The sequence below is a fragment of the Agelaius phoeniceus genome, chromosome 6, assembly GCF_051311805.1.
Source record: "Agelaius phoeniceus isolate bAgePho1 chromosome 6, bAgePho1.hap1, whole genome shotgun sequence".
Lineage (NCBI taxonomy): Eukaryota > Metazoa > Chordata > Aves > Passeriformes > Icteridae > Agelaius > Agelaius phoeniceus.
The window spans coordinates 28254094-28278951 of NC_135270.1; the positions used below are offsets into that span (position 1 = coordinate 28254094).

Here is a 24858-nt window from a genome sequence, read left to right on the forward strand (position 1 = left end):
CCATAAACCAAAACTTTTTCTTGAAGTAGGGTTTGTGTTTCTCCTTGGATTGATTACTTTGTGAAGTGTAGTTAATGTATTTCCATTTGGGTATGTGTATATTTTTCCCAGACAATATGGTAGTTCTACATTTTGTGTTATTTTTCTCGCTGTGGATAATTAACCTCTGGTGGTGCTGAATGTCAGGAATGGTTTAGATTGGGGCAGTAGTTTGGGGTATGGGGTTGTCCAGTACAAGTGACCTGATTTTGCTGGCACGTGGTCCTTCTCAGCATGGCTGCTTTCTCACATGTTTCACCTCACAGAGCTGATGGGTTTCATTTTTGAGTCTCTGGTTAGTACAGTGGTTTAATAAAGCTTTATTAACTCCCATCCTCCGAAAATGGGAAAGTGAAAGTGGCAGCACAGTAATTTTAAGCGTGTCCTCAGGGCAGAGGTGCCCCTGTAGTCAGTCATAGCATCAGTCTTGCTCTGCAATAGAAATGGGCCAATCACATGAAAATTTGGGCAGGTCATATACATACTACTATTTAGGTATGTGTTTGCTAGCCTCAGGCAGGCACCTTCAGGAATCAGTGGAAGTTGCCAAACTTCCTGGATGCTGTGTTTTCCCTTTTGTTGTCTGCCTGTGAAGCAGCTTTCCTTTCATCTCTTTGTCTTTATTACAGGCCTGCTGTAGGACTCCTTTTTTTGCTATGGTGTGTTACACAACAAGTAAGCCTTCCCCATTTCATAGGCTCTGTTGATTCTAGGACTTTGACCTGATAAATTCTCTGGATTAGTTTCATACTTGGAGGTGTTAGGGGAGATGATTGATACCTAATTACATTGTTTTATAGTGGGCTTCTTTTAAACTGCAGGACTGCTCAGTTGGTTCCACACTCCTGGAAAACACACCTTTTGCTATAGAGACAGACATTCAGGATGTCTGGAAAATGCCATACCATAGGTGATAAAGTGACAGAAACATAAAACCATCATCTTTGTATTTATGTATTTTGCTTTCTTGCACCATATTGTGTTTTGTAGTTGCTTTGAGTTTTCCCCTGCTTTCTTCAGAACATAGATTGCTGTGCTTAACTGCATAGAATTTACAAACATGGTTTATTTTCTGTGCTGTGCTGTTATCCTTCCTGTTCAAGGTGTCTGAAGGTGGTGAGTGGGAGGTTGAAAACAATCTGCAGGAATTTTGATGTAGGTATCTGTCTGGAAGAAAATGTGACAAAGTGAGGGTGCGGGAGAGGCTTTGGAAGGAGGGATTGAAGCTGTTTCCATATACAGCAGAGTAAGCATAGGTTATATGCAATAAGCTTTGCAAGTCTTCTACAAACACAAAAGCTGACCCATGCTTTCAGCCTTTTCTCTGTTCTCACTCAAGACTTTTGCAAATGATGCTAGTGGTTTCACAGAGGCAGATTTCTGCTGGCTGGAACAAGTTTGTGATGACCTGTAACTCTCCAGTCATTTTCAAAAATGCAAACCACAAAAGCCAGAAACAAAATCTACCCCATTGAGCCTCCTCTGACCTTCTATTGCACTGAAGGAATTTAAGCGTTTTTGCCCTTTCTGCACATGTGTGAATAGCATACCCACTTTCCATCTTTCACAGGTAGATTTAATTAAACCCAGGTTTTCCTTCAGGTTTGAAGGAGAACTGGTAGCTATTGTATTATATTGCTTGATTTTTGACCTTGCTTGTTGTGTGATCTTAGAAGTGAGTTGTTTCCTCTGTTATTATTAAAATATGTATTATAATTCTTTATGTGTTTCATAAATGTGGGATTTTACCATAATGAGCAAATTGGAGAAGGAAGGTTTGATTGTTCTGTCTCAGAAGGACACAGGGTAACTTGCTGCATTTGTCTTAAATGTAAGATTGTTCTTGGAATCTGTCCATCATCCTGGTTGAAAGTGATTGAGCTGCTTACTGGGGAGAACCATAATTTCACTTGCTGGCAGCAGGAGGACTTAGTGAGAAATGATTGTCATCGCCCTAATCGGACAGATTTCCTGTAAGGAACAGTGACAGCATTGTTGCAATTAAGGCTGAGAATGTACATTAGCTAGAACAGAGGAACACGTTATTTCACATGAGTAAAACCCTAAAAGAGAGGAATTTTAAAGCTAAGATGGTGGACTGAAAGATGGTCTACAACTGCAACTACAACTTGTTAGTATTCTCAGCATCCTTCATTTTGCTGAAGTTTGAGGAGAAATCTGAGTTTCCTGAGTCATTTCTGGAGCATTCTGTCAGAGAGAAATGCTTGCAAATGTTCTCAAAGGAGATTGAGAAATGTGCACAATTTAAACTGGCTTATCGTGCCAAATATAGCTGATGTAGCAAATGGACTGAACAAAGCACAGGACAGCACAGCCTTCAAAAAGTGAGCTGAAGAGTAAAGTTCAAGATTACTACAATGTGTGAGGTCATGAACTTGATATGTGAAACTGTACAAATACACATATGCTTAGTTAAGAGAATATTTATAGAAACAGAATAATGGTGGATAGTTACCAGTTATACAGGCAACAGTTGCCAGTTGTACAGGCAACAAGTTTTGAAGAGAGATAGAGATATTTTACATTAAATGGTTACCATTGAGCGTTTTTTATTTGTTCCCTAAATCAAATAATCTTTTAACTTTAGTTAAGGTTTTATATCAGGCTCTCTCTAGGCTAATAATAAACTGCGGCAAGACAGCTGCACTGGGTAGGGATGTCTCAATAATTCTGCTTTGAATTGGGTAAAATCTGCTGATGGTTGGTCTGGCTGGTAACTGCCTAGTGAGTGGCTCTGAGTGTCTGTGCCCTGCACCCTTCTGATAACTCCTTTGAAAGGACTTCATCATTTCAGAACAGAATCCTGCATGAAGGAAGAGACTCCATAGTCCTGTTGTATACTTCAGGAAGTCCTTCAGCATTCTTTGCATAAATTTAGCTCATGTGGTGTTTTATATGTGTTTATGATTTTATTTACTGCATTAGTGCAGATACGCTAGAGAAGTTTTTAGCTAAAAATGCTAACTCTAACTTTTCTCTAGTAAGATGCCATGAATTACTTTCCTTAGGTATTTTTCCTTCCAGAAAATACTGCATATGTGCCCATGAGATATGTATATCTAATTTGTCATTCTTTTTAGGTATGGAAGAGAAAGCCTTAAAATATCAAAAATCCCTTAGAAATACGAAAATATTTACAGTATTAAAGGAGGTGATGTACAATTTGTATTCATCTGGAGAAAGTTCAGGAGGAGTTCTTGAATTTCAGAAGCTCCTGGAAGTGAACATAACTGATGATGTTGCATGCCAAATCTTAGAGTTATTAAAACAAAATATACTGATGCTAGGTTCTGCTTTTTCTCTGTGCAGTGTAAAAGCAATGCTAAGTATCATAACACTTCTGTATATTTGGAGGCAAGACACAGTATCTTCTGGGAATTAGAGTATTGGAACTGGCTCTGTGCTTTATTCAGAGGTAAGGAATGGTCTTGAGTGTACTGCTCCAAAGCACTTAAGCCTGGAAGCATGTTGCCATTTTCCTGTGCTACTGCAGGTTGACTCTTGTGCTGAAATTCAAGTAAAACAAAACAAAGCAGAAAAACCCCAAAGCTGGTAATTGGCTGGGATGATGATTGTGTGAGCTCATTCCCCCAACCTCAGGGAGGGAAGCCTGTTTAGTCAGCCAACAGTGCTCATGCCGTGAAGCTGCCAAGCATGAGCTTTCCTGAAGCATAGTCATGCTGCAACTTGAACATTTATCACTGCAGCTTAAACTATGAGCTGTTATTATTAGGATGACATAGAAGATACTTTTCTGTAGATTTTCTATATAGAAAGAACGTCTAAAATGCAGATTTTGTGATACTTTCTTTTGCCATCAAATACCAAATGCACCAAATCCTCCTTTATCTTGGTGATCTCTTATGTTGTTATTTTTGCATGTAACTGGGAGAACTGGGATGTTCAGTAAACATGTTTTGTTCAAATTACCTTGAATCTCTTTTCCTGGGTTTTGTGCTGAATAACAACTTCAATTGTACATATTCCTTTTCCTCATTTAGGTTATCTCTGAACTTACTCGTTTTTATACTTTGCGTCGTAATAGTTTTGTTAGATCTCTTTGCCAGATTGTTGCAGTTCTAAACTGGTCCGAGTTAGACCTTGTGATGCTGGTGTCTTCTTACCTAGTAATAGAAAAAGCAGAACCAAAGTCCACACAAGTGTAAGCTTGGAAAGTTGTGCTAATGCAATGCTTTTTACTAATGTGAGAGTTCTGTTTCTAGAAGTCTCCTGGGCACTTTTCTGTGTGGTAGCTGCAAATCCCAGCCACAGCTATTAAGAACAGCATCAGCTGGACTCTTTCTTTCTTTTTTTGGTTGATAACAAGGATCCTTCAAGTTGAAAGTTGAATGCTGTCTTTTTGACAATTATTGTTGTCTTTTTCTTCACAGTATAAAAAGTCTAGAGCAGAATTTCAGAAAGCTGTCAGGTTAAAACTTGATCTACTGGTAATGTCTTCTAATATACAGAAGACCTTGCATTCTTTTTATCAAAATGATGTGACTGAGCATTGCAAAAGCATCTGTGGAAGGAAAATGTTGCCTAGTTTGGAGATAAAAATAGTTTGTGACGATTTCACAAAGTAAGACTGACAGAAATCACTCTTAGTAGTATTACCTCAGGTGTTGAAGTTTAGCTGTTATCTCTGATACATTTGCAGTACTGCAGAAAGCAAGGAGAGAGGATAGCATTAAGGTTTCTGAGAGGCATATAGCAGCTTATCCACCTCTACATTTTTGCTACCAGGGATTCAGTTTCCTGCTGTAAGATGTTTTTTCCTCTCCTAGTGAAATTTTGAAGTAAGAAAAACTTACTTTATGAAATCGTCATTCGTGTACTAGTTGCAGTTTAGAGAGAATTTTCCATCTCACATAATTTCTCCTAGAGTTATTTTCATCCTGTTGTGATAGTCTTGGGAAATGAGCTGAGATGTTGTGCTTAGAGGAGGGAGGAATGCCCTGGCTCTGTGATGCGGGGTGGCAGAGGTCCATGGTTTGTAGCCAAAGGCGAAGGGGAGGCAGTGTGGGGGAGCAGCTATGTAACAGCCTGAGGAAGTGAGTCACTGGGCTCTGAAACACAGTCCCATGGTTCCAGTGGCACTGAAGCCAAGCTTGGCCTCTGAGGTGGAAGTTGCGTAAGTTAATTAAAACTCTTTGTCCTTTCCTCCTCGTCATGTTCCCAACCCCACCTCAGTGTTAAAACCTGTACCGTCTGAGGAAGCTCAGGTTACAGGACTGCAGTGTGCTATATCATTTTGGTTTATTATTTTTCGTTTTAGAAAGCAGAATAAATAGATTGCAGGTTTCATTGGAGGGAATGTGTGTGTTAGTCTTACCTGCTCCACTCAAGAGAAACTTGATTATGTAACAGAAGGGGTGTAATAAGAATAGTTTTTTTACAATTTGCTGTAATTTTCCTGGAATGTATTGGCTGTAGGATTTAAAGTGGAACAGAATGCACGCTGAAAAGGATAGGAATAGAGACTTACACTAGAATGTTAGTAGTGCTAATCTGATAATATAATTGAATTTAAAACTAAATATCTAAAAAGGTTTTAGGTGTCCAAATAGGAATACTAGTGTATGTGTTCACACATTAGACCTTAATCCTGCAAACTAGCCTCTTAGAGTTTGTGGATAGCTTTTCTTCATGGAGAAAGGGGTTAGGAGGGTAGAATTGTTGTAGAATGTCTGTTCTGGAAGGGCTTTCTTCTATTACATTTGTAGCTTTTCACTAACAGATATTTGCTGATGTCTGCAAGCAGCTGTTACAAGAGCAGCTTCCTGAACTACCTTTCAGTGAGTGTGACCTGAGCGGGAGCAGTTTCTTTCAGCTGAAGAAAACTTCTGAGAGAGCCACAGGTTGAGCAGGCCATGGCCCTAGGATGGGATCCTAGGGCTTGGATGCTGGGTGGGCAGATGTTGACTGGAAGGCATCTGTAATCATTGGTGGTGTGTGTGTGTGACTGATGGGCTGTTGCCTGACCATTTTCCTTCAGAATACTGAATTGAGCATCTTGTTGCATGTTTGGCTGCAGTCTTCATGTACATATGTGGCTTTTAAAGGTCTTTGGGAAATGTGGCCTTTTGGCAAGCCATGAGGGGTTTTTGTTTTGTGGTTTTGAGTTAAGATTAAAATCAGATTATTCTGGCTACAGAAAGATGTGGAAGTAATTGGCCAGATCAGATGTAGTAAAGAGTAAAAGTAAAACTTTCAGGGTGAACTTAAGTGATTAGTCAGAATTCTGTGTGCAGTAGCAAGTTGCATCATGCAAGTACAGTGTGATACCTATTTTGTAAAACAAAGTTGTTTTGTTTTGCATTCTTCGAGCAGGTCAGATCTGTTGTTTCTTCCGTCTGTTATCCTGGTCTTCATTTCCATGGGAAATGGGACAGACATACACATTGTTGCTTATCACGTGAGCATTCATAGGCCAGTTATGTCTGTTGATGATTCATTGCAATTGCTTCTCTATTTCAGGACCTGTAACTAAGTGGACCCTACTGACCTCTGAACCACAAACTATAAGAGTGAAAAGAAGTGGGAGAAGCACACAAAGAAAAAGGAAGTGAATGCACTTTCATCTGGACTTCTTTCCTGCCCTTTATTACTGAAGCTGAATGGAAAAGAAAGACTGCTGTGCCTTTCCTCCCCCAACCTCAGGGATGGGTGGATTATAAATACTGTGTGTGTGGCTGGGAGAACAGACTGAACCATGAATCTTCAGGCTCAGCAAAAGTCTTCAAGCAAACGGGCTGGGAAACGAGTTGCCTATTTTAACGAGCAGGACATAGCAGTGCCGTCAAAGGAGCCACAGCAGCAGCTTAAGGAGGGACAGTACTATGGTCACGGAGGGAATATACCAGTCTCTCAAACTATGGAGATTTCTCATCCAGGAGGATTAACAAATGCACCCAACAACGTTGCTTTGATGAACTCTGTTTACAATCAAGATAGGGGAGAGTCAGTGATGATGCCCCAGTCAGTAACAGCTGTCAAATGGCAGAATTCACTAATGGGAAACCGGTTACCAGAAAGGGGTGACAGCCACTGGCAGTCTCCACCTTCAATGTGGAACCACAGTATGGTTTTTGGGGGCAACCCAAAAGGACCCCACTCCAATGCTGGTGCCCCAGGCTTCTATGGCCACCCAGAAGCCCTTAAAAGAAATCAAGAGAAAGGAGTGTTTGTGTCACAGCTGGATTTGTATGGAGATGCTGTCCAGCAGATGATGTCCCAAAAGGCTCAGCTGGAACAGCAAGCCCTGGTTAGACAGCAAGCTCAAATGAATTCTTTTCATCAAATGCAGAAACAGCAGCAGCAGAATCAAACTCTGCCATTGCAGCCTTTCCAACTTGCATTTGGTCACCAAGGCCAAAAGCAGGGTCTTCCTGAGCTGTTACATGTCTTTCAAGAAGCCCCAACTTCTTCCAGTCCAGCATTTACTGCACAACAAAAACAGCAAGCTCTTCCCCAGCTACAGCTCTTTGAAAATTTCTATCCTCAGCAGCAGCAGCAACAGGCTGCCACACAAGCCTTTGGTCTGCAGCAAACGACTTCTATAGCACAGCCTCATGTGGCAGCTGCAGCACCTCAGCATCACATGATGCCACACCAATTTCAGCAAGCAGAGAGGAACCAGGAGCTATTCAAGGCATTAACAGAGCAGAACCAACAGACTGTGCTACCTCAGACGCAGATTCCCTTTCCAAGAAGGTCACGGAGACTCTCCAAAGAAGGTGGCCTGCTGACATCTGCAGGAGAAGTGTTGACTTCTAAGCAGGCAGAAGAACAACCTAGCAATTTATTTCTGCACCACTGGCAAACACATCAGCAAGAGGTCCCGATACAGCAAACACCTGAGTCGCTGGGCCACAGTAAAAGTAGCTATTTGCACCCCAAAAGATTGGATCTGGGGCAGAAGGATGTCCTGGTGAATAGTGAGCAGTGCCAGATGGAAACAGACAGGCAAGCTGCAGCCCAGAATGGTAGAGATGAGGAGAAGCAGGCAGCAGCACCTGAAGAAAACAGTCAGAGAACTAATGATTTTCAGAGTGTCAGAGGTGGTGTAATCCAGAGTACCCGACGGAGGCGACGTGTTTCTCAAGAAGCCAATTTGCTGACTTTGGCCCAAAAAGCTGTTGAGCTGGCTTCTCTTCAGAATGTAAAGGTAAGGTATAGACCCTAACCATATAGCATGTTTTACACGACAAAATAGGGCTGAAAGGAAGGGAAGTCATGTACGTATGCAGGATAGGATGGTCTCTTGGAAGTGTGCAATGAGGGCAGCTCTGGTGTGGAGGCATGTAAGTTCAGCTACTGTAATTCATAGATGTGGGAGAACAGAGATGTAGTATAGTGAAACCACTAAGGGACAGTTTTATTTCACTAACACCAAACGTTATTTTAGCCCATGACATGAAAATATGGAAGTTTTCAGCTTAGGTCTCAAGGTGATGAGGAATTTTGAGAGGCAGGTATAAGCAGCTTACTTGTTGTCTTTTTACCAATTTAACATTCTCTTTTCTGTTAAAAGACTTAGGCTTACCTGCCAGTTTTTCAGTTTCAGCAGTTGAAGTGTTTCTAAAATGTACTATCTAAAAATTACATAATGCAATTTACATGTTCAATATTTTTCAAATATTAAAAGTCTAAGAAAGCTTCACTTACATGAAGGACCAATACCAGGCATGACAAAGGCCTGTCTCATGCAGCATCCCATTTCTAAGAATGACGTGAGGGCCTGTAGACCTCCTGTAGGACTTAATGAGGAAGAAATTTAGTGCTGACTGATTTGGTAGTTCACTACTCCTAACCTTTTGATATCCCATCAGTCTAAACTAAACAGTATATATTCCATATGGCATGATGACAGAGTTCAAAATTAACTAGCCTATTGGGAGACAAGTGATGGGATTTTTGGAGTTGAGTGGGGGTTTTTGGAGGGATTGTTTTTGAATGTTTTTCTTACAGTTGTGGTTTGCCTAATCTTTTATTGAGTGCTTCTTAGGAGGCACACTTTTCCTTGGAAGTTCTCTTCCCAAAGGCTGATGAAATATACATTACATGAGCTGTTTTTACCTACACTTTTGATATCTGAGTTGCTATCCAGTCACATAACAAAGGGAAAGGCATTTTATTGTCCGTTTCATCATCCTTTTTATCCTAGTCTGTCTCTCACTGTTTTTTCCCATCTCTTCCTTAGGAGAATGTGCTGTTTGAGTGAAAGAACTAAACTAATAAACAATGAGCTGAATATCCATAGCCTACTCCATCTCTTGGAGAGCAGAAACCAAACAGTGACTTGACTTGGCTGATGTTGTCTTCAATCCTTTTTGCTCTAACTCCAGTTGAACCAGCAGATTTGATAAAGAACTGGTAGTTTGTAGTAGCATGGTGTATTTGCTCTTACTTTGCCAGCCATTGTGTGATTATATTGCAAAAGGCCTGCAATTCACATTGCACTTGGATCACTAACAGAGTGTCAAGAAGAAGCAAATAGAGCATTTAGGAAAGGGCCCTGAGAGATGAAGCAAGAAATTGGCTGTTTGAAGGCACGTCTGCTTGCAGTCTGATTCATAATGTAAAGACCAGAGAAGTGTTTTGACAGATGCTCTTTTGTTCTTTGCAGTTATGCAAGCATAATGGCACTAGCAGAAGAACTCTTTATGTTTAGATCTCTTCAGGTTTTCAGGATGAGGTTTTGAAAGATGATAAAATTCTTACCAGAGGTCTGATGGATTTTACATCTTTAAGGTGTTGAATATTGTGTGAGGGAGAAAAAGAAAATATGTTTGCTGAATGAGAGTGGGCTGCTTCTCTTATGAGTGTCTTTCTGTTAAAAACAACCTAGAAGCCTTCTCTGCATAGATTATCTGAAGAGTGTGTAGAAGGCCATAGAGTTAAATTATTGATTGAAGAAGATATCATTCATAATTTGAACCAGTTTTTTGAACATCCCAGTCTAGGTATGTTGTACCTTATGCAAAAATAATATTCTGGACAGCAATATCTGTCTACATGCAGTATCATGACTGATGCTTTGGAACAGGCCTGTGGCTGTCTTTTTTTCAGGTGATGCAAGCTTGTTGCTGCCTACAGGCTGCAGTAAATTCTTAACTCCTTAATTGTTTCAGTGTGACTTGTTGAATTCTATAAGTACAGAAAACTTTTTTCAAACCTTAATGGTTTTCTACAAGGGTGTCTGAATTTAAATATTCCTTTATGGAAGGAAGACATGTTTTGCTTACCTAGCTGCTTTCCCCTGGCACAGGGCAGGGCACCAGCTGCTACAAACAAAAGGAAGAAAAAAGTTTTGTTTGCAGAATTGTAGTTCTGGTCTCGTCTCTTTCACGGACAAGCTTTGGTTTGACTGCAGACAGAAGCTGCCTCTCCTTGATGCAGATGATGCAGAATGATAGCAGAAAGCACTATGTGGGCAGGTGTTTTTAAAAGGCTGGTGTGGTTTCTAATCAGATCACAGATGTGGCCCTGGAACAGTTCTTCCAGCTGTTGTAGTTGGGTTTTTCTGTGAATTCTAAGATTTTTAGAAACAGCTTGAGGGATAGAGAGGATCGATGGCAGGATGTCTGATGGGTTTCTGTGGATTTCCTGGAGAACTCTAGATGACTAGTTCATACCTCAGTATTTATGCAAGAGTCTAAATGAAAGTGCCATATGTTGCACTTGCTGAAGTTATCCAGCAGCCCTCCTGCCCCAAATTCTGCAACAGGGATTCTGAGGTAGCCAAAAATCCCCTAGCAGGTCCCATCCTTTCTGCTTACCTCTGAGAATAATCAAACAGCTGAGAAACTGTTTAGAGATCTGAAGCAAAAGGCTTAATTCCAAAATTAGTCATGCCTCTTGTAAACATTAGGTATGTGTGAACTTTTGTGATCAGAAAAGCTGCAGTGTGGACCAGAACATCTTTAAGGATGTCTTAACTATTTATATTAAGTCCTACTCGTGTTTTTTCTCTATCTGTGCTACTGTTCAGGTCTCCTGTTCTTGTTTTGTCTTGGAGGGGTCAGCACTCCCATCTCTGAGGAGGAGTCCTTTGCTGATTGCCCCCAGTTTTGAAAATAAAAGGAGCATGGTAAACCAATCATAAAGCCAGAGAAAAGTGACACTTTTGGGTGACTATGGCACTTTTGAGCTGCCATAATTTCCTTCTTGTAGTCAGCAAATTAGTTCGGGTTTCTTGACCTACAGAGGTCTGTGTAGCACCCAGGAAGTACCTGAGATTTTTAGATTGGTCAGAATTGGTGCTTTTTCACACATTCACATTGTCATTATGTGTTGCTGTACCCAGAAAGTGGTGGAGGAAAGCGACAAAAATTTACAGGAACCCCTTTGTATGTAGAGTCAGTGGACTCCAGTGATGTCTGTCAGCATGATGAACATGATGAATGCCCTCCAAACCCAAAATTGGTAGTTTTATGGGAAAGTACAGCCTGTCACCAACCTGAAGTGAAGGCAGGTCCTCAGACCTCATTAATTTCTCCTGAGGCTTATTCTGGGACAGTGGATGCCACTTGTGACTTTACAAGTGTGTGTTCCATCACTGTGTGGTAGAGGTGTGCATTTGCAGTGTCTGTGAAGAAGCAGTCAGACTTGTAAACTGCAGAGTCAGGAATAAACCTTTCTGTGCAACTTAGCCCAACTCTAATAACTGCCTCCTTGAAAGGAGGCAGTCCTGGATCTTCTTGATATAGTAGATTTTATGTGCTCAATCTTGTTATCTGGCTTATTTTGAAGGCTTAATGTTTTCCAGAGTCAGAAAAAAAATGAAGCAAAAACTAGCTCTGGGTTTAGGTTTTTTGTGTGTGAGAGATTTAATTAAGATAGTATCACAGTTTAGTCTTCCCTGGAGCAGAAATCCAATATTTGAAATTAATAACCTGCAGCTTTTGATAGTTACTAAAACTGAAGAGCTGTTGTCAAAAGTTATAAAGCAGGACACAAATTCATATAGAAAATAAACTGTTAAAACATAGGTAGTGAAACAATTCTTATAAATGACCTATATAAGTGTTCTAGCAGTTGAGACTACAGGCAATCTTCAAGTAATTCTATGAAATTTTAGTAACACTGCGAAATATTCTTTTAACCTCCAGTAACACTTCCAAATCAATTTCAGCTTGCAAATTGCTTCGAGAAACTTGATATACACTGAAAGTGAGATGGTATCTCATTTATTACATAAGTAATACAGAATTTTTAGGAATCTATTTTTCTTCTCAGGAGCTGGATAATTCAGAGGAGAAGAAGAGTGTGCTAGTAACAGCTCCAGGACCTACTGGAGCTTCAAAGAGTGTTGTGGAATTCGCCAGTTCTTCACCAGCTCCCAAAAAAGCCCGGGAGGATAACAGCCTTGTGCCTCTTATCATTCCTGTGTCTGTGCCAGTGAGAAAAATTGACTTGCAGAGCCTTGAAAAGGAAAAGTCTGAGGATGGAAAGCTCCAGAAAGGCCAAACAAACGATCGAGCTCCTTGTGAACGGAAGCCTTCTGTGATAGTCACTCGGAGGCGGTCTAATCGTAATACTAACATGGAGACCTCAAGTCAGGTATGGATGCACTAAGAAACCAAAGATGAGGCACATCTGTTCTATTTAATCACACAGTTTTTAACCATGAACTTATCTATTAAAGTAGTCTGATCTCAAGGCTTAAACTTGGAATGTACATAGTCTGGGGATTTTATCATAGTGTTGCCATGTATTTGGGCATTGCTGGCTTTTCATGACCTACAGCTAATGCTAGTAAAGCCAGGCAGCGCCTCACTAAATTCATTAAACAGTGAATAAAGCCAGATGGACAGTAAGACTAGAATAGTTGTCTGTCTGTGTCAAGAGTGCTTTCTTCATACATACATTAATACAAATAAATTCTAAGTAGTGCACATATCTCTCAATGTGAATAAAATCCAAAGTGAAGATTTATTCTCATGCAATGGAAACTTTTACTGAGTTCTGAAGGTCAGTACTTGATTGTTCCCCTGCAGCATGGTAGTGATGAGTGGGTGGGTTGATATTTTTATTTCCCTTCTCCTCTATCCAGAAGTACAACAGAATGTTCAGATATCACAGGAATGGCAGGCATCTGGGGAGGTTTCTCTGTATTTAAATGCTTGACCATCTAATAAAATACTGTTATATTGTCTTCTGTTCTCTTACCACTATTCAGTGTCACTGCGTATCTGTATCAGGGTTGTGGTGTATCTGTACCAGGATTCTGCTGTGCTTTTTTATTGTATTTTAAAACTACCATGAAGGTTGGACCAGATGGACATGAAGTTCTTGTAAAATATAACTTCCTAATCACATGGGCTAGCGCTGCTACCTAATGGTTCCTGTGTCCATTCCCTGTGTTCTTCCTCTCACTTTCCCCTTTTGCTAATTGTTGAGACATCCTCCAACTGTTCTATCCAGATTTTAAGCTGCCATGAAAAAATGTTGTCATCTCACTGACATTTTTCAAGCAACTTGAGATTTTAAATTAAATTAACAATGCAATTTCTTTTTCTAATAGCATGAAGATGCTGTTCCAAAGGATGAAGCAGAGGGCTTTGCCCGAAAACCAAAGCAGCGGCCAAGACCCGAGCCCCTGTTCATACCACCTAAAGCTGGCACCTTTATTGCGCCACCTGTTTATTCCAACATTACTCCATATCAGAGCCACTTACGGTCACCTGTCCGTCTGGCAGACCATCCTTCAGATAGGAACTTTGAGCTACCTCCTTACACTCCTCCCCCAATCCTTAGTCCAGTGAGAGAAGGATCTGGGCTGTATTTTAACGCTATCCTCTCTTCAAGCGGTCATTCGGTTGCACCTCCAGTGACGCCCAAAAGTGGTCACAGAACTCTGCTTAGATCAAGTAAGTTGCATTTTAACCTTCCTTTCTTGTGTAATTTATGATTGGGAACTGTGGAGCATTGGGAGGAACATGATGCCCTTAGGAGATGTGTTTGTGTGAAACTGGAGCTCCTTCCTGATAGTTTGGGAAGCCAGAATACAGGAAATGCAGTGTTGCTCCATCTGGGCATGGATGTTAGGATGGGTTCACAAGCAACCTGCAACACCCCCTGCTGACGTTCTTAGGAATGAAAAGTCAGTTCCTCTCCCAGGTCACTATCTTGAGCTGAGGGGAGGAAGGCTCTGGTCATCTGAAACTCCTTTATTTAGCCTGGGGGTACCTTTTTCAGAGATGGACAGCTCTGATTAGATTTGCAGGCTGTGTGATAAGTAAATCTCAGATGTGAAGCTGAGCAGTTCTTCCTTCTCGTTGCAGATAGTTCAGAAGTTACCCCTCCGATTCTTACAGTAGTGGGGGAAGCCACCCCGGTCAGCATTGAACCGTAAGTAGGCAGCAGATTCAGAGTCTCTTAGTAAAAGTGCTTCCTTGCTTCCTCCTAAACTTTCAAGCTGCTCCCTGTGTGACTGATGTATCTCTTAGAAGCATTAAAACTATTATAATTGGTGGTTCAAAATACAAGTCGTCTTGATTAAAAATTGCACCATATAAATATTTTTTGGTTGGGTAAATGTAATTCTGGTGACATTAACAGCTTTCTATTGATGCTCACCTGTGTCTGGGCTGAATTACTGTTAGTTACCTAAAGGGGAATCTGTCCTGTGTTGTTCTATACAAGCACTTCTTTGTATGCTGTGTGCTTGTTTTAGGGTGGGAAGATGATGTTCCTTTAGAGGAAGGACAGAATGTCCTTGGAAAACTGGGGTTAGCTCTCCCATGGACTGGTCTGGTTGCAGGTGTGTTGTAGCTGCAGCACAGCTGTGAACACTCCGCTCTCCCCTGGGTGAGCTCAGCCTGAAAACGCTACAGCCAGTGGCATATGGGCTGTGTGCCCTGAGCTAATCAGCCTGGTTGGTCTTTGGCTGGCTGTGTGCTGTGAAACCTGGGGACACAGCAGCAGTAGGGAACACAGTCTGGAGATGTTGAAGCTGGAATTGTGATCTTAGGCTTGGTGTCAGTCCTGCTAAACCTGAGCAGAGCTGCAAATATCTCTGCACAGCCTTTGCCAGTGCTCTGGGAGTGTTATCAATTCAAGCTGAGTACTGCAGAACTACAGCAAGGTAGTGTAGTTCCAGTTCATTACTATACCTAATTAATTAATTCCTGCAAAATCTAATCATGGAGATGCATGGCTTGGAAGCACCCATATGGCATAAAAACACCCACATGGCTCTGCATCTGACTGTGCAGTCAGGAATCTCTGCTCGAACTCTGCAGCATATCCCATAACATTTGAGATATTTGACTCAAAACTTCCCCAGGTAAATACAAGGCTTCTTTTGCTTTTATCCAAAATGGTTTGTATCTTAAAAATAGACTGGTGCATTTGCTGAAAATTTTTTTCCTCGCCCTTTTCCCATTCTGCCTTCTTGTTTGAAGGTCAGGTTTTCTGCACTTGTCACAGCAGCCTGTCCTGAGCAAATGTTGCAATTGTGAATGAATGTAGATTTTTCTTGTAACCTTTGCAAACCTCCTCTAGACCAAGCCCATTCATTGAAATAAGCACATTTATTGTTGTATAAATTTATTTTGGAAGTGTCCTAATTAATCTTTTTCCTGTTGGTTCATTTAACATTAATCCAGGGGAACTTCTTGAACAGATATTTTTTGTGTCCCTCTCAGGTCTCAATCTTTGACCTCTCTGTGGTGCAGTTGTCTTGCGTCTGTTGGCTTAAATTGCTGAAGTTATTGACATAAAGCTGGTTGTGATTTTAGTTGTATGTGACAATTTTCATATTTTCAAATTAATGTTGCCATTAATTTCAAACCATGGCATCTTACTAGTGCAAGTTCATTTACTTTTGCCAAAAGGGAGTTATGTGCAGATAGACAGTTTGTCTAACTGTCATCTTAACTCTTGCTGAGCAGATGCTTATGGAGGTAAATTGCTTTTAACTTTTAATGACAGCAAATTATTAACCTGGTGTCATTTCGTGTTTGGCAGCACTGGGATGGTCAGTTATGTAGACATGTCTTCCTTAAAGAAAATGTGGCAGGAAGCACTTTTTCTAGAAGAAAAAAATGTTTAATTGGCTTTGTAGTCTTGTCAGAAGTTGACTCTAACTTGTGATTACCCAGTATAGTAGTCTTAATTGCTTGCCAAGCCTTCTGTTAGTGCTTCTTAAAAGGTTATTTAATTGCAGTGATTTGAAATAGGAAGTGTGATAATGAAGCTTAATTCTTTGTGAAATGGTACAATAGGCAGCTGTTGTCACAGATCCTTGTGTCCTGCTGGTTTTGTAGTTCAGTTGCACCAAAGTCTTGGGGTCACTGCTGAAGTAGGCAGCCTTAAATATACCTGTGGTGTATCACTGTGAACTGCCTTCCCAATTCAGCCTCAGTTCTGGATGTTGTCACACTCAGCTCCCATGGCATCCCAGGAGCACCACTGGTGCTTTCAGGCAAGAGCTCTTTATGTATTGAAGTCTAGACTTCATCAGTAGAGGAACAGAAGAATAATACAACTTGAATGGATCTCTGGAGATTATCTGGTCCAAGCCCCTGCTCAGAGCAGACCAAATTTAGGTTACCCATGTCAACTCTTGCAGTAGAATTCTGGTTTTATTTGGGCGTTGCAGGTACGAGACGAAATTTTTCGTTTTTTCTAGCCCAGAGATGTCATATTCCAAGTTCAGTTTCAAAATGAAAAGAAACTTTCAAGAAGGCCCACATTCTTTCCCTCCAGATCTTCCAGTTGTCTCTTTCTTTCTCAGAAGTGAGGTCAGAGGAGTCTGTATCCTGAGACACAGCCTCTCCCAAATTTCCCAGTGCAGTCTTTATTGCAAAAACGCCTTTTTATCTGTTTCCACATGGCAGTTTTGAGCAGTCTTTCCTTCAAGGGCAGATTATAATCCATAAGCCTTTCCTCCTCTGTGAAACTGCATGCCATAACAGTAAGCAAGACTAATCACAATGAGTAGAAGACTTCACATGAACATTAATCTGCAGTCGATCTCAGTGTGCTCTGAAAGGAGAGCTACTGCTGAGTGGGTGATGAAGTTGGAACAAGTGTATAGGGTAGTTAACTTCTGCATTGCTTTGTTTACACATGAGCTGTTCCCCTTAAGGACATCTGGATTGCTATAGATGCAAAAAAAAACAGTTTGCAAAATCTTTTTATGTGTGTTAGAAGTCAGTAATTTTTTTGAACATGGGCTTTTCCAATACATGACATCTTATGATGAAAGTGTTTCATGAAAATACCAAAATGAGGAATTGGGTGGAAAAGGGACTAAGGTATTTCCTTCTTCTCCTTCCATACCCATTTCCTCCTGTTTGATAACACAGTCTCTTAGGACTTCAAAACACCATATTGAAACACTTGCTGGTATCTCTGGATTTTTGTACAGGTTATGTGTTGTTTCGAGGCTTCCTCACTCCTTTTCCAAACTTCTTTTCATAATAGATGTGTGTGTCATTTCAGAGGACGAGAAAAGTCTGGAGGTTGGGATTTCTCAGAAGTTTTTGTTATTATTCCTTATTGGACTATATTATGCTCTTTCTCTGGTAATTGTGCTAGGTGTGGGGCACCAAGCCAAGACTTGAGAATTATAGCAAACCTTGTCCTGGGTGCAGGGAGTTTCACTTTTTTCTAGTGAAGCAACTCCAGAATTTTATCATCTTCTGGGCACTGCCTGATCTGCTCTCTCCAAAAAAGAGCTTTCTTTCTCTATACTTTACTATGTCAAGAGCTACCAGTGTGGTTGACTGACATCTGAATGAGGAGTATGTTCACATTAAGTACACAGTAAAACAGTCTTTCACTTGGGGTTCTTACCCACCTCTCTGCACAAAATCACACTTGCTAATACAGAGTAGAATCTCTGTGGATGGTCACTTGACTTAAAGCAAATGTAGTGCTCTGTGGGTTGCAGGTAGTGAAAAGTCTGTCTGCTAATTCAGATGTAAAAGTATGAGATTGCTGTTGGAAGGATAGGGTTTGGGTTTGGTACAAAATGAGCAATACAGGTTTCATTGTTTTATAGTTTTGGTTTCAGTTGTTAGAAGGAGTACCTGGAAGACACCAGCTTGTGTCAAGGTCATAAAGGACTAAATTTTGATCCTGCTTTGAATGGGAAGTTGGACCAGATGGCAGTGTTTAGGTTGAAAAGGACATTTGGAGACTGGTTCAGTTGTTGGCTGACAAAATGTTAATACTAAAACAGGCTTACCTGTCTTATGCCTGAGGAACAAGCTCGCCATAAGAGGACCCTATATGAGAGCCTCTCCAAAAGTAATGATTATTAGAAGCCAATAAGTGTTCTTTGAGCAGCTATTAGGGGATGCTAATTTAAATCCAGTTTCAACCTATGCTGATTAAAAAAAAAATGAAAGATTAAAAAAAATGGAAACTGGTAGTAGATGTAAAACCTCTCAACTTCTAAGTTACTTATATAACCTACAACACTGTTGGTGTTAAATGCAAGAGCCTGCATTTGTATAGGCATTTGTTTCTTCATTTGGTTCTTCATTAGTGTTTCTAGCAGAGATGGAGACTTCCTGGGTATTGTAAAGATGGCCTGACTGTAACATTTTTCCTTCTCTGCAGGCGAATAAATGTAGGAACTCGCTTTCAAGCAGAAATCCCATCACTCCAAGACAGATCTCTGGCAGAAACTGATGAACATAAAGCAGAGCTGGTGTGGCAGCCATGGGGTGACTTGGAAACCAACAAAGTTACCCAAGAGAATGGTAAGAAGTTGGAAGGCTGTTAAAGAGGGCAGAGTTGTCGCAGTGGTTGTAGGGATAACCACTTAGCTACTGTAGGCATAATTAAAAATCTTCTAGAGCTACCATCCAAGTGACATGTTTGAATGGTCTTGCAAACAGTTTTAGGAGCAAAACTTGTTTGTCAGATTGCATGTATGGGGCAAGGGGAGGCTGGTAGGATTGGTTCTTTTAATAGTAAAAAAACTGTGACTGCTGCTTCTGTCAGGCCAAGAGCAGCCTTTTGCTCAGTGAAGCTTCCTTGGTTTTGTTAACATTGAAAACCACACACACTCAACCCCTGTATTTTTGAGGGATGTTCTAGATGTAATAGTATTTCAAAAAAATCAAGTTGTAGACTGAAGTCAGGATGAGGAAGCAGGAGTTGTGGTAGCTAGTAGCAGACCTGGGGAGCTGACTGCTTCTGTTACACATGGGTTGTGGTCTGTATAAATCCTGAAGGGAAGAGGAAGTGGGCAAGCTTGGAAGAAATATTTTTGAATGAGAGAGAAAAAAGAGTTTTGTGAAATGGAAATTCACAATATAAGGGTGGGTTCAAAAAATGTGTGAGGTGAAGGGAGGTGGGAAGAGCAGGGAGGAGATTTGCAAGAAATTCCATGTGTAAATAGTGCTGCATGACCTTGTAGCCTAATGAGTGCTGGGGTCCAAATTTGACCCAGATAAATTTGCAAGGACATGCAGCTTCTCTGAGTTTTACTTTCTGTTATGTCTGTTTCTCCTTCAAAAGAGATAATTAATCATGCCAATGCAGTAGGAAACTTCATTTTAATCTTCTTTTCTGGGTTTTTTTTGGTACCCCTGTGGAAACAGTGGAAAAACTGCTAGCTGCTGCCTGTTCAAGCATTTTTCCTGGGGGTGGAACCAACCAGGAGCTGGCATTGCATTTCTTACATGAAGAAAAGGGAAGCATTCTGGTGAGTCTGTCCCGCTGTTCGCCTCAATGTGGTCAAAGATGTTAAGGAAGGTCAGGTAACCTCTCATTCCTGAGAGGAGAGCCTTGCAAATTCCTTTCAGTGGATCTGGTTCCCATTGTTTGGTGTCCCTTGTATGTCCCTAATGTGGGTTCTGACCAATGTACAGTGCCATGTGCACTTACTTTTATATTTCCAACTTGGACATGTTTGGCTTTTTAACAAACACACTGACAGTCTATCAGGGCAAGTGAGCCAAGACTTCTAAATTAATCTTAGATGTTGTCTTCCTGGAAAGGTTACTGTGTAGAAGGGAAAAATAAGAGGCTGGGGCTGAAAGCTGAGTCAGAGGGCAGTGTCTTTCACCTCTTTGTTTTGGTAGATCCATTTGACTTCTCTGTCTCTGTCTGTAGAACAACTGTCCTGCTAATTTTATACCAGTATTGTAAGACATGATACACTTTCATTATTGCCCTTTGACACCTCTGGGAGGTATTATCAAAGAGCAGAGCAAAGAGCAAAGCTTTGTCATCTTTTTATAGTTCTATGACTGATTTAGACTGGCATAAATCTGCCCTGTGTTCAGGAGTATCCCACACTTTTGCCTTGCTGCTTGTTTCTCATCCTGTGGCACTGACACGTGTGCATGGACTTGCATCAGAGAAGAGATCAAACAGAAAGTAGTTTTTGTATGTGTGTGTGTTATGTTTCTGGCAGCCCATCGTTGTGAATGCTGCTGTTGGCATTAGAGAGGAGCAGGACTTCCTCTGACAGCAGGAACTCATTGTTCAGGTGGTTTAAACTGCCAGTGGAAGCACGATTCTGTTGTCTCCTTCCCACAGAATTTGAAAGCCTTCTGGTATAAATGAAAACTAAAAAGCATCTTGAGAGGTGGGAGTTTTGTGTGTGTCATCTTTCAGTCACGTGACTGCTGATTTATTTTGAAATAATGTTCAGTCAAGTGAGATCAAATTACAATTACTTGGATATGTAAAACAGGTGTCACTTAGGGCACCATTTTTGGATATGTGTGTAATAGGCCTTTGGTTAATGAGAGGAAACTGATGCAAGGTCTCTATGTATGAAATTAGCTCTCTCCCAGTACCCTGGTGGTTGTGTCAATTCACAGATGTGAAGAGGTGCCAAAAATGTACCACTTGTCTCTGGTACCCAAGATTAGATGGGCAGTCAAGAATGTGGTTTTTAAAGTTGTCCCAAGTGGTAAACTGTACTCTGTTTCTTTTCTGTTAGCTTGCCACAGAAAAGAGGGGATTAACAATTGCCTGATCTTTGTTTTTAATACCCCAAATATTAAAGTAATTATTTTACTTGTGTTTATCCAAGGGAGCTCTGACCAAACTGCTGTTGAAGAAGCCAGTGCGACCACCTACCCACCCTTTGGCAGATTATCACTACACAGGTTTGTCAACCAGAACAACTCTGTGCTACCTGCTTATATCCTTTTCTGATTTTTTGGGGTACTCTGTTACATTACAAGAGGATTAAAAGAGCAATCCTCTCTTGTAACTCAAATGATGGCTTGCCAGAATTTTTGCTTATGCAAATTATGACACTTTAAATGTAAGAAACACTGCATCCTTCTGAACATGTGCATGTGTATTGGGATAGGTATGAGTTCTCATTTTCTTTATGGGGAAAAGGGAAGGTAATCCCTTGCACTGAGACACAGAGAATGTAGAAAGATAGCCAGTATGTATAAGAAAGGCTGTGGTACCTTAGAATCATAGCCTCTCTGGCATGAGTTTCCAGGGTGGAGTTAAGCAGGGGTTTTATGGGAAGTAGTTTTCAAGCTTGCTGAAGAAGCCTCAGCCAACTATGAATACCTGTCAGTGTTTATTCAAAATTTAAATGCCATAAGCTACCTTTGTCATCATGCACCTAATTAGAAAATAGTCAGCTGTGTGACACTGATTTCAGTGATCTGGAGAGACCCAAGTGACCTGAAAGATCTGATGTAAAGCGGTAGAGCTATGATGTCTAATAGCTGGTACCACAAAGCATAGAAAATACATTTTTGTTACTATGCATTCCTACTGTAGTTGTTGGCAAAGATTAGTTGAAGAATATCTATAAGGAAGGAGGGGAGTCAACAATGTTATTATTAGAGGCAAGGAATATTTGAGGAATACTGGAGATGTAGTAAATCTTCAAGTACAGGTTGCTGCTGAAAGAGAAGATCCTGTTCTTCTGCCCCAACATTACCCTACTATAAAATCTTATGACTGGGTCACCACGAAGTGTGTCACTTCACCTTGCTTGGGCAACATCTTAGTTCATCTGAGTGAGTGGTTTTTGCAAGCTGAGCTGAGTTAACCTGTGGTGATGAGCACTTGATCTAGCACAAAGGAAGTGTTGGGAGGAGAGCTGGGGTGGAGCAGTAAGGGAGGAGTTACCAGCGGTCTGCAGTTTTGCTGTAGTAGGCTCAAGGAGAGACTGCACCCTCATGTGTGTGCTGGTCCTATTTAAGGCAAACATGAAGAAGAGGTATGTAGAAGAGTAAACATTTGAAATTGTATGGGTTTTCATTATAACTTACTTTTACCTACAGGATCAGACAAGTGGAAGGTTGCTGAAAAAAAGCTATTCAACAAAGGCATTGCAATCTACAAGAAAGATTTTTTCTTGGTCCAAAAGCTTGTAAGTTACTTTTGTTTGTTTTCATGATACATTTTTACATGTTTGTTGAACATTTTATACAGGAAGTTCAATCTTGATTTTTCTGAAACCTCAGTTTTAAGCATTAGGTCCCACACTCAAAAGATTTCAGAGAAATGTCAGCCTCCAGCACAGCATAAAATCTCACCAGAAAGCCAGAGCAATCATGTTTGTTTTGATTAACCCTGGTATTTAAACTGCATTACTTCCATTAGTCCATGCTACAGCTATCTCCTCTGCAGAGCACATTTATAGAGCATTGGCAGTGTTTAGCTTAAATGGCTTGCTGATAAAACTAAAAAGAAACACATCTTTACCACTGATGGAGAGGACCAAAGAAGGATACGAAAATGATGGATCCTTTAGATCTCTCATGTTGTGACAATGATAGGAGAAATGATCACTCCCTTGTTTTGATGAGGTATGACATGTCAGCAAGGGGGAAATCACTGAAGGAGAGTGCAAAACCAGGAACTGCAAACGTATTTACTGAATAAAATCCCCAAAGGCATTTAAATTGCAAAAGCTCAGAAGTTGAAAATATATTCCAAACATTTTAAAGAAATCACTGATGCAGAATATGTAGATGGTCACAAGTCCATGCTGATAATTGTCCACCACCATATGCCTACAAAATGCACATGGCCAAAACGGGAAGAGGCTGCAAACCTTCACTTCCATTTTTGGATTGGTATTCTGGTCTGGTCTTCTCTGAAGTGCTGCTGCAAAATAAAGCTCCTCCATAAAGCTGAGAAGCTGCTGTCAAGCCTGATAGCTCAACTGGAACATTTCAGAGGCTAAGAGGTGCATTAAGCCTACAAAGTTCCAGGTTCTGTCACCTTTACATTAACCAGCTTTTCTTTGGAAAGTTTGTCCTCTAGTTCTCAGTGAATAACAGTGGCAGTAGGGGATATGCTGTGGGATGAGGCACACAGGCGAATATGACACAGAAAAAGAGGCTTGAACAGCAGCTGTGGTGGAATGGAAACTACTAAGGAAAGAAAATACAAAGTTTATTTATTGCACCCCTAGTAATTATTTATAAATCTTTTTAAAATCATGTAATCCACTGGTGGTTTATGTTTTTTAAACAACAGATAAAAACCAAAACAGTGGCTCAATGTGTAGAATTCTACTACACATACAAGAAACAGGTGAAAATTGGTCGGAATGGGACCTTAATCTTTGGGGACATTGATGGTGCTAATGAGAGATCAATGAAAGATGAAGCTGAAGTTGACATCAAGGTAAGTAATTTCCTAAATTTCTCTCACCTCTTTTGGGCTGTGGTTTGAAGTCTTGTGTGTTGTCTCATTTACTGGTCAAATCAAAAGCACAAACAATCTGGCTTCTCCACTGGAGTCCAGACTCACAAATTTGTGTCCTGTTGTCACATAATGTCATTTACCTACCGGCATCAAAATTAACAGTTCCTTTATCTTCTGGTGAAGAGTTCCCATAGGTTTGCACGTGTTCTTCCTCTCAGAAGGGACATCTTCAGTGAGGAACAGGGGCATGTGGAGGAGGAGGAGGAAGAGGATGAAGAAGAGGAGGCAGAGGAAGGGTTGGATAACAGAAAGAGGAGCGCCGATGCTCTGAAAGATGAACAGACACTACAAGATGGTGTAATAGTAAGTGCTGCATTGTGCATGTTGTGCTTTCTATGCCACCTTCACTTTGCAAATGGTTTAGAAAACATGTGGGCAGTTCCAGATGCAAAAAGTTTCCATCTCTAACTTTTTCTGGAGCAAGAGATTGGGCTGAGGTAGATCAGAGTGTTACTATCAATCAGACTGTGAGCTGTGATGGGAGAACTGGGATGTGTAAGGTGGAAAAATGCAATGTATTCTTTGTGGCTAGTGGACACAGAGGGCCGTGATGAGAAATGTCCTTAAAATAGCCTGAAGATTTTGCCATTAAATAAAACCTTTGTCTGGAATGAGTGAAACACAGGAGCTCAGCTACTGTCTTCCTTCTGATGGTGGGTTTAAGTGTCACTTTGACTCAATTCTTCTCCTCTTTGCAAAGGCCAGCAACACCAATATGAGGAGTCATGAGGCAGCTGTCATGGGCAGAATTGGGAGGAAGCCAAGGGAGACAACAGTGAAGCCTCGAAAGCCTATTACTGCTCCAGTGCAGAGGAAGAAGAGGAAACAGAAGACAAAACCAGATGCTACCAGTAAAACACAAAACACAGAAAACACATTTCCATGTAAAAAATGTGGCAGGTAAGACCAACTCTGCTTCCAGCAATAGTCACAGAATCACAGTAGGGCATCTCCTGTGGAAGCTTTTTCCCAAATGAACTTTCTGTCTTTCTGTATAGGCCATAGACATTGGCAATAGTTCTAATGAATTACTGCCCCACTAATACTTGCAAATTAAGGCTTGTTTTTCTTCAAATGGCATGAGATACCACCTGCATTTCAGCTGTGTACAGTAGTTGGTGT

General features: G+C 40.8%; 1 protein-coding gene across 7 annotated transcripts in view; it reads left to right on the top strand.

Moving 5' to 3' along the window:
* Positions 1 to 24858, top strand: part of MIDEAS (mitotic deacetylase associated SANT domain protein) — a 53533-nt gene that overhangs the window by 22686 nt on the left and 5989 nt on the right. For 3 of the 7 annotated variants that reach the window (XM_077180226.1, XM_077180229.1, XM_077180228.1), the window contains exons 2-13: positions 3370 to 3475; positions 6541 to 8230; positions 12304 to 12627; positions 13592 to 13937; positions 14352 to 14418; positions 18643 to 18785; positions 19632 to 19735; positions 21077 to 21152; positions 22302 to 22390; positions 23506 to 23655; positions 23860 to 24039; positions 24437 to 24636. In XM_077180226.1, the coding sequence (XP_077036341.1) occupies positions 6776 to 8230; positions 12304 to 12627; positions 13592 to 13937; positions 14352 to 14418; positions 18643 to 18785; positions 19632 to 19735; positions 21077 to 21152; positions 22302 to 22390; positions 23506 to 23655; positions 23860 to 24039; positions 24437 to 24636 (3134 nt within the window). In that variant the 5' untranslated portion in view covers positions 3370 to 3475; positions 6541 to 6775. Of the gene's footprint in view, positions 1 to 3369; positions 3476 to 5800; positions 5971 to 6540; positions 8231 to 12303; positions 12628 to 13591; positions 13938 to 14351; positions 14419 to 18642; positions 18786 to 19631; positions 19736 to 21076; positions 21153 to 22301; positions 22391 to 23505; positions 23656 to 23859; positions 24040 to 24436; positions 24637 to 24858 lie in introns of those variants that run through there. The other 4 variants (XM_077180224.1, XM_077180227.1, XM_054635535.2 and 1 more) reach the window with 2 other exon arrangements.